Source organism: Myotis lucifugus, unplaced genomic scaffold (genome assembly GCF_000147115.1).
Source record: "Myotis lucifugus unplaced genomic scaffold, Myoluc2.0 scaffold_10, whole genome shotgun sequence".
NCBI classification, from domain to species: Eukaryota; Metazoa; Chordata; class Mammalia; order Chiroptera; family Vespertilionidae; genus Myotis; species Myotis lucifugus.
This window is the reverse complement of record NW_005871058.1, coordinates 8,500,154-8,511,862: the sequence shown is the minus strand read 5'-3', so window position 1 is coordinate 8,511,862 and position 11,709 is coordinate 8,500,154. Positions and strand designations below refer to the sequence as shown.

General features: G+C 51.6%; 1 protein-coding gene across 7 annotated transcripts in view; it reads right to left on the bottom strand.

Annotated features, from left to right (window-relative positions):
• Positions 1-879: 879 nt before the first annotated feature.
• CLSTN3 (calsyntenin 3) overlaps positions 880-11,709 on the bottom strand; it is a 46,120-nt gene continuing 35,290 nt past the window's right edge. For all 7 annotated transcript variants that reach the window (XM_023750004.1, XM_023749999.1, XM_023750000.1 and 4 more), the window contains 6 exons: positions 9,988-10,214; positions 9,529-9,699; positions 8,585-8,730; positions 8,220-8,355; positions 2,027-2,229; positions 880-1,792 (listed from right to left, as the gene is read on the bottom strand). In XM_023750004.1, the coding sequence (XP_023605772.1) occupies positions 1,652-1,792; positions 2,027-2,229; positions 8,220-8,355; positions 8,585-8,730; positions 9,529-9,699; positions 9,988-10,214 (1,024 nt within the window). In that variant the 3' untranslated portion in view covers positions 880-1,651. The remainder of the gene's footprint in view (positions 1,793-2,026; positions 2,230-8,219; positions 8,356-8,584; positions 8,731-9,528; positions 9,700-9,987; positions 10,215-11,709) is intronic.

Sequence of the window (11,709 nt, the reverse complement as noted above, 5' to 3'; positions counted from 1 at the left end):
TTCTGGCTTAGGTAACTAGGTGAAAGACAATAGGGAGAGGTAAGCAACAATAGAGCAGGATTTGGGTTAAGGTTGAGTCTGAGGCACAAGATGCCTGACATACCAATAGGTAGTTGTAAATAGGGGCCAGGAAAGAGGTTTGGGTGGGAGAAATATATGTGGAAGCATCCATCTACAGCTGGTAGTTGGATCCATGGGTAAGGAGGGAGCACCCAGCAGAAGACTGGGCACTGAGAGGGGCATGGGATGGGCCAGTGATCTCCACCTCCATCCCACCTGTTAAGAATTACAGAGAACATTACTGATCCTCAAAACCCCTCATCTCACAGAAAGGAACTAAGACTTACACCTCTGGTGTTTCCTGGGGCAGAGACAGCCCAGGAAGGATGCTCCATTACAGGTCCCTCTTCTGAAACATGTCCATCTCATTACTGCTCCTTACCACCTAGGGGACATGTCTCAGAGCCCGCCCTCTCTTGCTACAAATGGCAGGGCCTCCTGCCCTGACCTCCTGGACTCCTGGGCTAGGAGCCCATGTGCTCCAGATGGGATGTTCCAAGAGATGGGGAGGGACTGACAGTGACCCCACGATGTCCAGGCATCTGCAGCATCCCCTGAATCACCTATATTTTTCCAGGGAGTGCTGAGGGAAGATGGCGTTGGGAGCCATCTGACCTTGCCTTATTTCCCCGTGGCCTGGCATCCTGGTGATGGCACCCAAGACAACCAGTCCTGCCCACCTCACCTCAGCCCTGCTCACAGACCCCAACGGGCCCTGAGACCCACAGGCCTGCCTCCTACAGTGTCCACATGGGATCAGACAGGCAGGAGGCAGCTCACAGCGCTTTTTTCTGGTTGTTTTATTTGAAAACCCTCAGGTGTGTCCCCTCCCTCACCACACCCATTCCCCTACCGCCACCCCAGGACATGACAATGCCACACACACACACACACACAAGGCTGTGAGCTGCACATGGAACACAGGGGCTGTGCTCACAACAACATGAAAAAATATACATTATATATATACATCGGGGCCCCTACTCCCGCTCCCACCCCCACAACCTAGCCATGACCGGGTCATGTAGGAAGGGGAAGGGGTTGTAGGACTTCAGGCAAGGACAGGAGAGGAAAGAGGACACAAAGGAAGGAAAGTGGGCGCAGTGAAGAAGCAGGGGTCCCCAGAGTGAAACGGATGGTGGGAACTGGGGGGAGAAGGCCTCATGGACAGGAGGGTAGGGAAGTGTGGAGTAGAGTGTTCCTTCAATCCCACTGCTGGCCCCTGCCATTGCTACTGACAGCGCCCCCAATACAGAGCATGGCTAGTCGGGGGAGAGACAGAGACATGGGTGAGCTAGGGGAAGGCTGCTCTGAGGGGCAAAAAAGGCAGCCAGAGTCTTCCACTCGGGATAGCGGGGGAGCCCAGAGGCATGGGAGCAAGGTGGACGGGGGGATGGGGAGGGTAGACTCCAGTGGGGCCAACTGGGATTTTGAGATTAAAGGATGCCTCAAGCTCTCTCCCTTTTGGTCTCTCTTCTCTCAGAATGTCCTTCTTTCTTTTCTGAGAGTATCTCTGTCTCACCAGAGCAGAATTCTCTCTCTCTCTCTCTCTCTCTCTCTCTCTCTCTCTCTTCGGGGAGGAGTGTAGGCCTTAGTAGCGGTGTGGGGGGGTCTCAATGATGCGTCTCTCATCGCTGCTGGGCGAGTCAGCTGCCTCTGAGTCACTGCTGTCCTCGTCCTCCTGCTGGCCACCGGCAGCCCCTGCCACACAGGCTTGCCGATTCTGGTAGGACTGGAGAAGGCAGGAGTGGAGAAGAGAGGGGCTCAGTGGCCTGACACACCCCAGAGCCTCTCAGCCTCCCTCCATCTCCTCACCCCACCCCTCTCCCACCTCCTTCCCCATGCAAACCTTTCTCCTTTCTACTCAGAGGCTCTGCCCAGAGCTTTTCCCCCAGGGCCTGGCCATTCCTTAGAGGTCTTCGCTGTGTATGACCCTTCAGACCTCCCACTCCCCAGAGCCACTCACCTCCATGGGGTTCACGATAATGGTGAGAGCAGAGTCATCCCAGAAGAGGTCAGGGTCCTTGGGGTCACTGGAGGCCCCTGGGGGCCCACCGGCCCCCGAGACACGGCGGTGAAGGGAGTGGATTCTCACCAGGCCCAGGATGACCATGAGCACCAGGAAGCCCACACACACCACAATGATGAGAGTCGCTGCACTGGGGACCACTGTGGGGAGAGCGTGCGGTGAGCAGACCGTGGCCAGGCCCACCTGAGGGGACTCGGCACAGGGAGCAGGGAGGGGGGCCTGGGCAGAGGGTATCTCTGAGTAAGAGAAGAGAAGATCCATGATGACTCAGAAGAGGAGACTACCCTGGAGAAGCTAGAAGAAAAATAGAGCTGGGAAGGACCAGAGACCAAGAGAGAAGCTGTCGGCAGAGTGGCTGCTGCTAGAGAGACAGAGGGAAGGAGGTGTGTAAAAGTGGAGGCAGGGCAAGGTGGGGAAGGGCTCCCAACCCAGTGCTGTCAGGAGCAGCCCTATTGTCAGCGGGAAGAGGGCAAGGTTTGGAACCTGCCCAGGTTGTGCTCTCGGGACCACTTGGCCTAGGAATGAGCTGCTCAGTGCCCAATGGGAGAAGGAGAGAGGCAGCCACATGGGCTTAATGGTGTGGGAGGAGAGAATGTCCAAGGCTGGGACAGGTCTAAGGGGCAAGGAGCAGCCCCTTCACTTACCTACCTGGATTGGACTCACTCCTGCTGGATGCCGCCTCCCTTCTCCTTATGGGCTTAGGGCTCCTGGGCTTCCGGGGCCTCTGCTCCTCCCTAACCTCCCTCCGAGGTACACCCCTTCTCTCTTTGGCCCTGCCATGCCTCTGGTCCTGCAGCCCCACTTTGAGGCCCAGGCTCAGGGGGGCATGGACCTTGAAGGGCAGTGAGACATTGAAGGGCATGTGGACTCTCACGTGGACCCTAGAGCTGATGGCGGAAAAGCAGATGTGCATGCACAGGTACATGCCCAGGAGGACCGGGTGGGCACACAGCTGGACAAAGGCCGCCACACCCTGCACCCAAGCCAGGCCTCTGCTAGCCCACACAGCTGCCTGCACCAGCCACCTGGCGGCCTGCTCACACAGCAGGGTGTACGGGATACGTCTGAGGGTCTCCAGAAAGGCAGCGAAGAGCCATAGGTGCAGCGTCACCCAGCTCCCTGCCAGCTGGGCACACCAGGCAACCCCCTGAAAGAGGACGTAAACAGCACAGACGTAGACTGCGAGGGCCACAGAGCGAGCAGCTGTGAGCACAGCCCTGCCCACCCCCCGCACACACACAAACAGCCCTCGGAGAAACAGGAGGAGGCAAAACAGGAGAGCCCACAGCCCCAGGGATAGCAGTTGGAGGCAGAGACCCCACACATACACACCCAGGCCCAGGGCCCTCACAGGCAGCTGGGTCACTACACCCCACATGGTGCACATCCTGCCCACTGTCTTTGCTCACAGCAGCTCACCACCCAACCACAGAGGCTCCATGAGGTCCAGACTCTGAGCAGTCCCGTTGCTGAGGAACTATTAAATGCATGGGACACACACACACACACACACACACACACACACACACACGTTATGTTCTGGTAACAGATATACCTCCTGGTCCTGAATTTACCCTCAGCCTGTAAGACTCACATGTCAAGAGACAGAGCAGAGCGCAGAGAAGCACACAGCACAGGAGCCCCACACACCCTGCTGCAGTCCCTGCTTGCGGCAGCCAGCACACTCATGCTGCCACCACACACACTACCACACGCTCCAGGGCCAACCAGGTGTGTGGAGAATGCCCTGCCTGAGCAGGCACACTAGCCTCACACCTCCCTGAGGCCACCCTGATGGCTCTCTGCCGAGTTGGTCTCCGTCCCGACCCATAGCCCACTTGGGGCCACTCTCCAGCTAGAGCTGACTCTGCCTAGCAGGGCAGGCAGCCTTCCTGGGCACTGGCTCCAGGGCAGAGATGGGCCTGGCTGGATCAGCATTTCTCAACTGCCTGGGCATGGGGGAGGAGGGGAGAGGGAGACAGAGAAGACCCGTCTGCCCATCTGCAGGAAACAGTCCCTCCCAAGTCTCCACGTCAATGAGCAAGATGGGGGGGGGGGGGGAGCCACCAGCAGAATGCCCCTGTCGCTAAGCCGAGGCTCTAGAAGGAGTGGAGGCCACAGCAGGTAAACTTGCTCTGGGCACAATGATGACAAGCCAAACCTTCTGGTTTGTGCCTTAATCAGATGCATTTGGTCCTCTGAGACCCTGGCCTGGCAAAGGAAATCACAAGTTGATTGCCAGGACTAAGAAATGATGCAGGAAAGACAAAATGCCAACACTCTATCTATAGGCCAATGAGCATGGTTCATTAGTTTAAACTGAGCCAGGAGGCCAGGGAGATGGGAGGATTTTTAAATTAGCCACAGATAAAAATCAAGAGTTTAACAACGAAGCAACCTTTCTTGCAGCATTAGATCTGAGCAGTTACTTCTGGCCTTAAATGACCTCCATAGTCAACATGAAAGGATGTTTTAGAAAATGGCCCATGTGACCTCCTGGCTTCAGCTGATGGTGAGGACACTGTGGAGAGCCCTGTCCACAGCTCTGCGTGGTGCCCCCTTTGTGAAGACCATCAGGAGAAACCTCTTTCTGCCCTTGGTCCCAGGGCTTCTCCTGAAATTCTGCTTGGCCCCTATCCTATGACCTTCATAACTTCTCAGGTTCCCCTTGGCTTTAGCGACAAGGAAGCTCAGAGTCAAAATTTGACCCACTCTTGCAACTGCACAGTCTCTGAGTATTTTATGAACTGGTTTTATCTTATTCTTCTTTCATCTTTGTCCTTTGCGCCGCACTTCCTAATTCATTTCCTACCTTTATCCTATTACACTGTAGGTCTTTCTGAAAAGCCTTGTAGGAAACAAGGCAGGGAAATGGTTCCCAAACCTTGCCACACTTAAGAACCTTTGAAAACCCTGATGCCTGGCTCCCACTGCCAGACATTCTGATTTAAGGGGTATGGAGTGTAACCTAGGCACCAAACGTTTTTACAGCTCCCCAAGTGATACTGAGGAGCATCAAACTTTTGGATGACTAGATAAATACTATCTTCATCATTTTGTCTCACCCTTCTCAGACAACCTTATTCTCCGTAACCATAATTGCCCTAAACCACACACCCACAATTTTCAAATTCTCATTCTCTCTCATAACCACACAAAAATTCCTTCAAGGTCAAAGTTCAAACTCTATGCGCACCACAAAACATTCCCTGACTGCCCCCCTTCACACTGATCCTCTGTTTTCTGATGCACTTAGGACCTTCAGGGAAATCTACCTCCTGTCCCTTTGGAGGAAATGGTATCTCTCACTGCTTCTGCCTGCCTAGAGGAATTTGACATTGCAAAGCCATAATACCACTCTTGGGATTGGGTCGGGGAGGAGATGGACTGCCTTGAGGAGGGTTTTATGAAATGGATCTCCTGGTAAGCTCAGGAGATGTCATCACCAAGGACCCCAGGTGAACTATGAACTCTGCACAACACTCAACCCAAAATAAAGGGGAAAGCAAAAGCAGGCTGCCACTCTCAGTTAGGATCTCAGAGCAGGCTTGGTTGGCCTGCACATCAGCTCAGAACAGTGGATGGGGAGGTGAAATGAGGACAGTACTTACACACACCCCTGGAGCACCACCAGCTGGGGAGAATGAGGGTGAGGGTAGGAAGCTCTGGGGTAGTTAGAGAGGGACCTCCCCTGGGACCTCATGCCACAGAAAACAAAGACTGAAAATCTCGACAGGCCCAGCAACAATGCCAACAAGGATTTAGATTGAGCTTAATCTGTGTAGCAGGACCCAGTATCCAACCCAGATAAGGTTGGTGGGCCAATTCCGAGGGAAAGAACTGGAGAAAGAGCTAGGGAATCATGAGAAGAAAGAAGTTTGTCCTGAGGGTCTATTGAACACAAACAGGTTTAGTTCGCTCACATCTCTCTACCAACTAAAGACTGGGTGAAGCCTGGCCAGCATGGCTCAGTGGTTGAGTGTTGAACAGTGAACCAAGAAGTCATGGTTCGATTCCCAGTCAAGGCACATGCCCGGGTTGTGGGCTCCGTCCCCAGTGTGGGACTTGCAGGAAGCAGCTGATCAATGATTCTCTCTCATCATTAATGTTTCTATCTCTCTCTCCCTCTCCCATCCTCTCTGAAATCAATAAAAATATTTTTTTAAAAAAATGGAGTGAAGCTTCTTGGAACCCCTGCAACTTGGTTATGCCTTTTACTCCCTCCTCGTCCCTATTCCCACCTGCTCTGCCATACTGTCAGAGTGAAACACTTAAAAAGGCTTCTGCAGAAGAAAGAAGGGAGCCAGTACCAGGGGTAACAATACACAAAGGATAGTGTAGCAGTGGCCACTGCCCTAGGAGAGGAAGCCAGACTGAGCAAGAGGGAAGCCCTACAAAGTATTGAGGCTAATAATAGTGTGTGTGTTTTTAAGCATCAAATATAAATGGAGAGAGTATGAAGTGCACAGGCTCTGGAATTGCTGCTGGATTTTAATCCTGGCTCTATCACTTTCTAGCGGTGTGATCTTAGTAAAGTATTTAACCTCTCTGGGCTTCCATTTCCCTGCCTTTAAAGGGATAATTCTAGTGCCTATTTCATTTGCTGTTTGTAATGACTAAATGAGTTAATATGTGTAAAAGCCCACAGACATAGTGGCTGGCACACGTGGATGTGTTTGCTGTTCTTATTACTAAATGTATTGAAGGGAGTGCTGTACTTCCAGGGTAGTGCTCACTGACCAAGGACTTCTTCCCACAAAGCATTGTTGGAACTCCTTAAGGAATTGCCTTCCGAGCCTGTGATACACCTTTTGGCTTTTTTTCAAAAGTGACAAATCTGTGCCCTTCGAGAGTAGGTTTAATGTTTAAAAACGCAAAATGACATCCTGCGCCAACTCTGACAAAACTGGATGCTGAGGTTGGGTAATACTGAACTGGGCCAAAAGCATGGTGTGTCCAAAAAAATAAAATAAGTGCAACCTCATTAATTGGCTTTGAAAGCAATCAAAAAAGGGATTTAAAAAATCATTTTTAGCACTATCAGAATAATTTTGCAGTTTTTAATAATGTGGGGGAAGACTCATTTTATAATATTTGATATAAATCTCAAGTTGCAAAATAATAGGATCCGAACTTTGTAAAAAGGAAAAAAAAAATGGGGATAGGAAAAAAAAAAAAAAACCCGGCGCATAATATACCATATTAAAATGGTTTCGCCCTAACCAGTTTGGCTCAGTGGATAGAGCGTTGGTCTGCGGACTCAAGGGGCCCAGGTTCGATTCCGGTCAAGGGCATATACCTTGGTTGTGGGCACATTCCCAGTAGGGCGTGTGCAGGAGGCAGCTGATCGATGTTTCTCTCTTATCAAGTTTCAAACTCCTTCGGTTGGTATCCCTTCCTCTCTGTAAAAAACCAATAAACTATATTTAAAAAATAAATAAATAAAATGGTTTCCTCTCTGTGATAGAATTGTGGCTGAGCTTTCTTCTTTACACTTGCAGTTTCTGGTTTCTCTGCTATTAAGCAACTCTTACATGGGAATTTAAAAATTGTGTCACTGGTGAAGGACCAGGGCCAGGGAAGGAGATTGCCTTGAAGGGCAGCACTCCATCTGCATATTGACACACTTGCTCATTTTGATTTAGAAATAGTCTTATGACTTTGTACATGGCACGTAATTATACGTGTAATAGTGCCAACTTTCCCCTTGGGGATAGGAACAGTATCCTGTAATTTTTTTAGATTCCTAAGGGTACTTTAGGACAGTGCTAGTACATGATAGGTGTTTAATAATACTTGATAACTTCACTACCAAGGGTCCCTAGGTCCGGGGCTTATTGATATTGTTGTGGGAGGGCAGCAGGGACAACAAAGGCTTGGCCTAAACCCCACACAGACTTCATGATTCCCAGCATGAGTGCCCCTGCAATGACACACAGCTCACATTCTTCACAAGGGAAAGGTGATGATCCAGGGGAATAAAGGAACTGGAATACAGCCTTCAGGTACCACAAGGGAACAGAACCCAATGCTCCACCCTGTCCTGCCCCTCCCCCAGGGGTGGAGGGGGAGGATGCCTGTGCCCAGCCCCGTCCCCTGCCACCTGCCCACCCCGCACAGCCTCACTTACTGGAGTTTCGGTGGGAGCTGGCCAAGCTGTGTCCAGCCATCTCAGGAGGTGGCTGGTGACCACGGTGCAGAAACTGCTGGGAGCTGAGCACATGGCTCGGGTGGGCAACCCGGTTCATGCTGTGCAGGACGTTGACCTGGGGAGGGAGGGCTTGGTGGGCACACACTCCTCCCCAGGTCCAACTCCATCTCCCGAAAGCCCTCTCTTAACCACTGCCCCACAGCTGCTGCCGCCCCACCCACCACCGGGGCCAGGAGTCCTCCCTGCTGTCCTTTCCATTCCCACCACCTTTCGGTTCAGTCCACTCCACCCTGGCTTCTCGCCAGTGGGGAATAGCTGTGGAAGGAAGGAGACTCTCTCGGTACCTCCACGATGAATTCGTTGCTGGAGTAACGACCATTCATTTCTGAGCAGGAAAGCCGGAATTTCCTGGCATAGAGGGCAGCTCCGTGCCGCAGCCTGTAACGCGCCTGCCTCAGGATCTCTTCATACACAGTGATGCTCTCCACCCCTGGGGGACGAGGAAGCAGCTCAGTGCAGGAGCCAGCGAAGAGGCCCAGGGCGGACTCTCTCTCCGACTCCCACCAGCCTAGAGTGGGTTAGCTCCACCCTTCAACAGGAGTTCTCAGAGGAAGCGATGTTCCCTTCTGCTCCGCAACCTGGCTCTAATTGACTGGGATGGGCTGCATTTCCTGCTCTGGTTTCCTCTCTAATGCTCTGTGGCTTCTGAGTAGGGATGGAGAGAAGGAAACCAGGACCCTCTGCAACACATTAGGGAGGTGGCAAGCAGGAGAGAAACAGAGAGAGGGGGAAATACGGAAATCACCAGGGAGGCTCTGGAAGGGACTGGAAATGGGAGGGAACTGGTGATGCCCATCAGCTCCCATCCTCCCTTAGGGAGAATCCTTTGGAGAAGAGCAGGCTTCCTTTGGACATTTCCAAATCATTCCCACTAGTTAGATGACCTCCTAACGAAAGCTATGCTATTTACATAAGATGAGTGGCGGGATGGCTGGTATCAAACAGCCAGAGGATTAGGAAGCTGGTCAAAGAAGGCTCGGCCAAAGGAGAGGTGGAGGTGAGCCAGGCTGAAGAGAGAAGAGGGAGAAAGGACCATTTGGAGCCTAACCCCTGGCACATCTCCTCCAGGGGCAATCTAGCAGCCAAACAATCTTCCAGGCTGGGAAGATGCGAAATGTCACTTGGCCACATCCCTGGACCTGGAAGGGGACCCTCTGGATTTCCCAGTACTTGATCGTGGGGAGGAGAACACACAGAAAAAGAGGACAGGCCCTCGGGCCCCACTGACCAGCAATGGTGATGTAGGCAGACGTGTTGGTGAGCTCCAGCCCTCGCTGCTGCAAGGATGCCATGTCCAAGAGCAGGCTTTCCCGCTCCGGGTCTAGGTCATCCCCCACCAGAGAAATCTCACAGCCGTCCAGGTTGTGCACAATCTCATCCGACATGCGTGTGTCTGTCACTGGGTTGGAGAGAGTCAGGATCTGGGTCAGAGTGGAGGCCCACCTCATGGCCACTCTTCCAGGGTCATTCCCTGGAAGTCAGCATCATTTTCAAGAACGCCGTTACCCAACAATTTCCATCCACCTGGGAGCCTCCTACAGGCTCTTCTTCCTAATGGTCTGTGGCTCTAGTCAAGCAAATGCAGGATGAAGTCGCTGCTCACGTCCAGCCCCAGATTTTCTCCCTCACTCCGGTGCTGGACAGGGACCCTCCTCAGGATGATCTCACTCCCTGGGGTCATCCTTACCTGTTCCCTGCCAACTCTCATCCTTTTTGGCCTCCACCTGGTGAGAGATGGAGCAAGTGATCTGAAGATCTGGGAACAAAGCGACCCCCTCGGGTCCCTCGAAGTCCACAGCTGGGCGGGCAAAGTGAGCAGTGCCACTCAGCAGGATCTGGGGGGCATCGGGCTGGAGGACAACCACGTAGCCCTCCACTTCGGGGATGGAGACGCAAGACTCTTCACTGAAGCACCTATGTGAGAAATGGGGAGAGGCAGCTATGACCCCCAAACCCCCTCTCTTATCATCTATATTCTGTTTCATCCCTCTGGGCCTCCACCTCTACATAGAGCAGCCCATGTGGTGAGGGGAGGAAAGGGGGCTAGTGTCTCTGCACCACCACCACCACCACCCCAAGTAGTAGAGCTGACAGTATCTCTCTCTTGAAGATGCTACTGCAGGAAAGATCAGGGACAGAAGGTCAGGCAACCCTAACCTAAGGGGATGACCACATCATCAATGTCTTACCCCAAAATTATGGAACATCCAGCAAACTTGCATTTTACAAGCTGAGCTTACAAAAATGTACATACATACACATACGGTTCTTGATCCAAGAGGTGTTTTTATTTGTGTTTAGTGCAATATCTGGCAGAAATATGCCCCAAAATATTCTACCACAAAAGGAGGTGGGGACCTATCAAAAGATGTTCGCCTTCTTGATGAGTCTTCTATTCACTCTCTTTTAATATCAGAGTAGCATACTTTGGTAGGTGAACTAATCTGACTATCTGGGACCTGCATCCATCTTCCCATGAGCCTCACTGATCTTGGTGCCGATACAAACTCTCCCTAGAAAACTCAGCCAGGCTGAACCAACCACCAGCACAGCAGCTCAGAAACATGCTCCCAGGATCCCCTCTAGCCCCATCCTATATTCATAAATAAAACTCCTCACAGCATTATTTCAGCGTTAGCTCATTTTTTTGAGATGCTGAAAGAACTTCTAGATCAGCGGTTCTCAACCTGTGGGTCGCGACCCCTTTGGGGGTCGAACAACCCTTTCACGGGGGTCACCTAAGACCATCGGAAAACACATATATAATTACATATTGTTTTTGTGATTAATCACTATGCTTTAATTATGTTCAATTTGTAACAATGAAATTGGGGGTCACCACAACATGAGGAACTGTATTAAAGGGTCGTGGCATTAGGAAGGTTGAGAACCACTGCTTTAGAGTGTTTATCACAATCTATATTTGTTTCATTTATTTGTTTGGCAACTACTCTCTCACCCACTAGAGGTGAGGGTGGGATCTGTTGTCTTGTTCATTGTTGTGCTTCTAGGCCCTGTCATGTACTAAGTTCTCATTCAGTGTTCTTTATGACTAAGTTGATTTTCAGCCCCCCAGTCTCCCTGGTCTTGCAGCTCTATTGCCCATTATTCATTCTTGGATCCTAATTTCAAAATCCAAGTAGCACATTATGGATTGGCCGGTCTGGTTCAGGTACCTATCCCTGATTCAAACAGTTGGGTTCAGGGCATTGGGGTCATGTGATATAAACAGCCCCCCCCCCACCCCCGCCCCCGTCTCCTCAGCAACGTTAGTGGATAGAGCAGATTCTCTCTGGAGAGGGTGTAGTCCAAAGTCAGTTTCAAAGAGTATGAGCTGGGCAGGAACTCCCCTAAATGTGTCTTTTACGTCCCCTCATATAGTAGATGATTTAAAAGCACAAACTAGCCG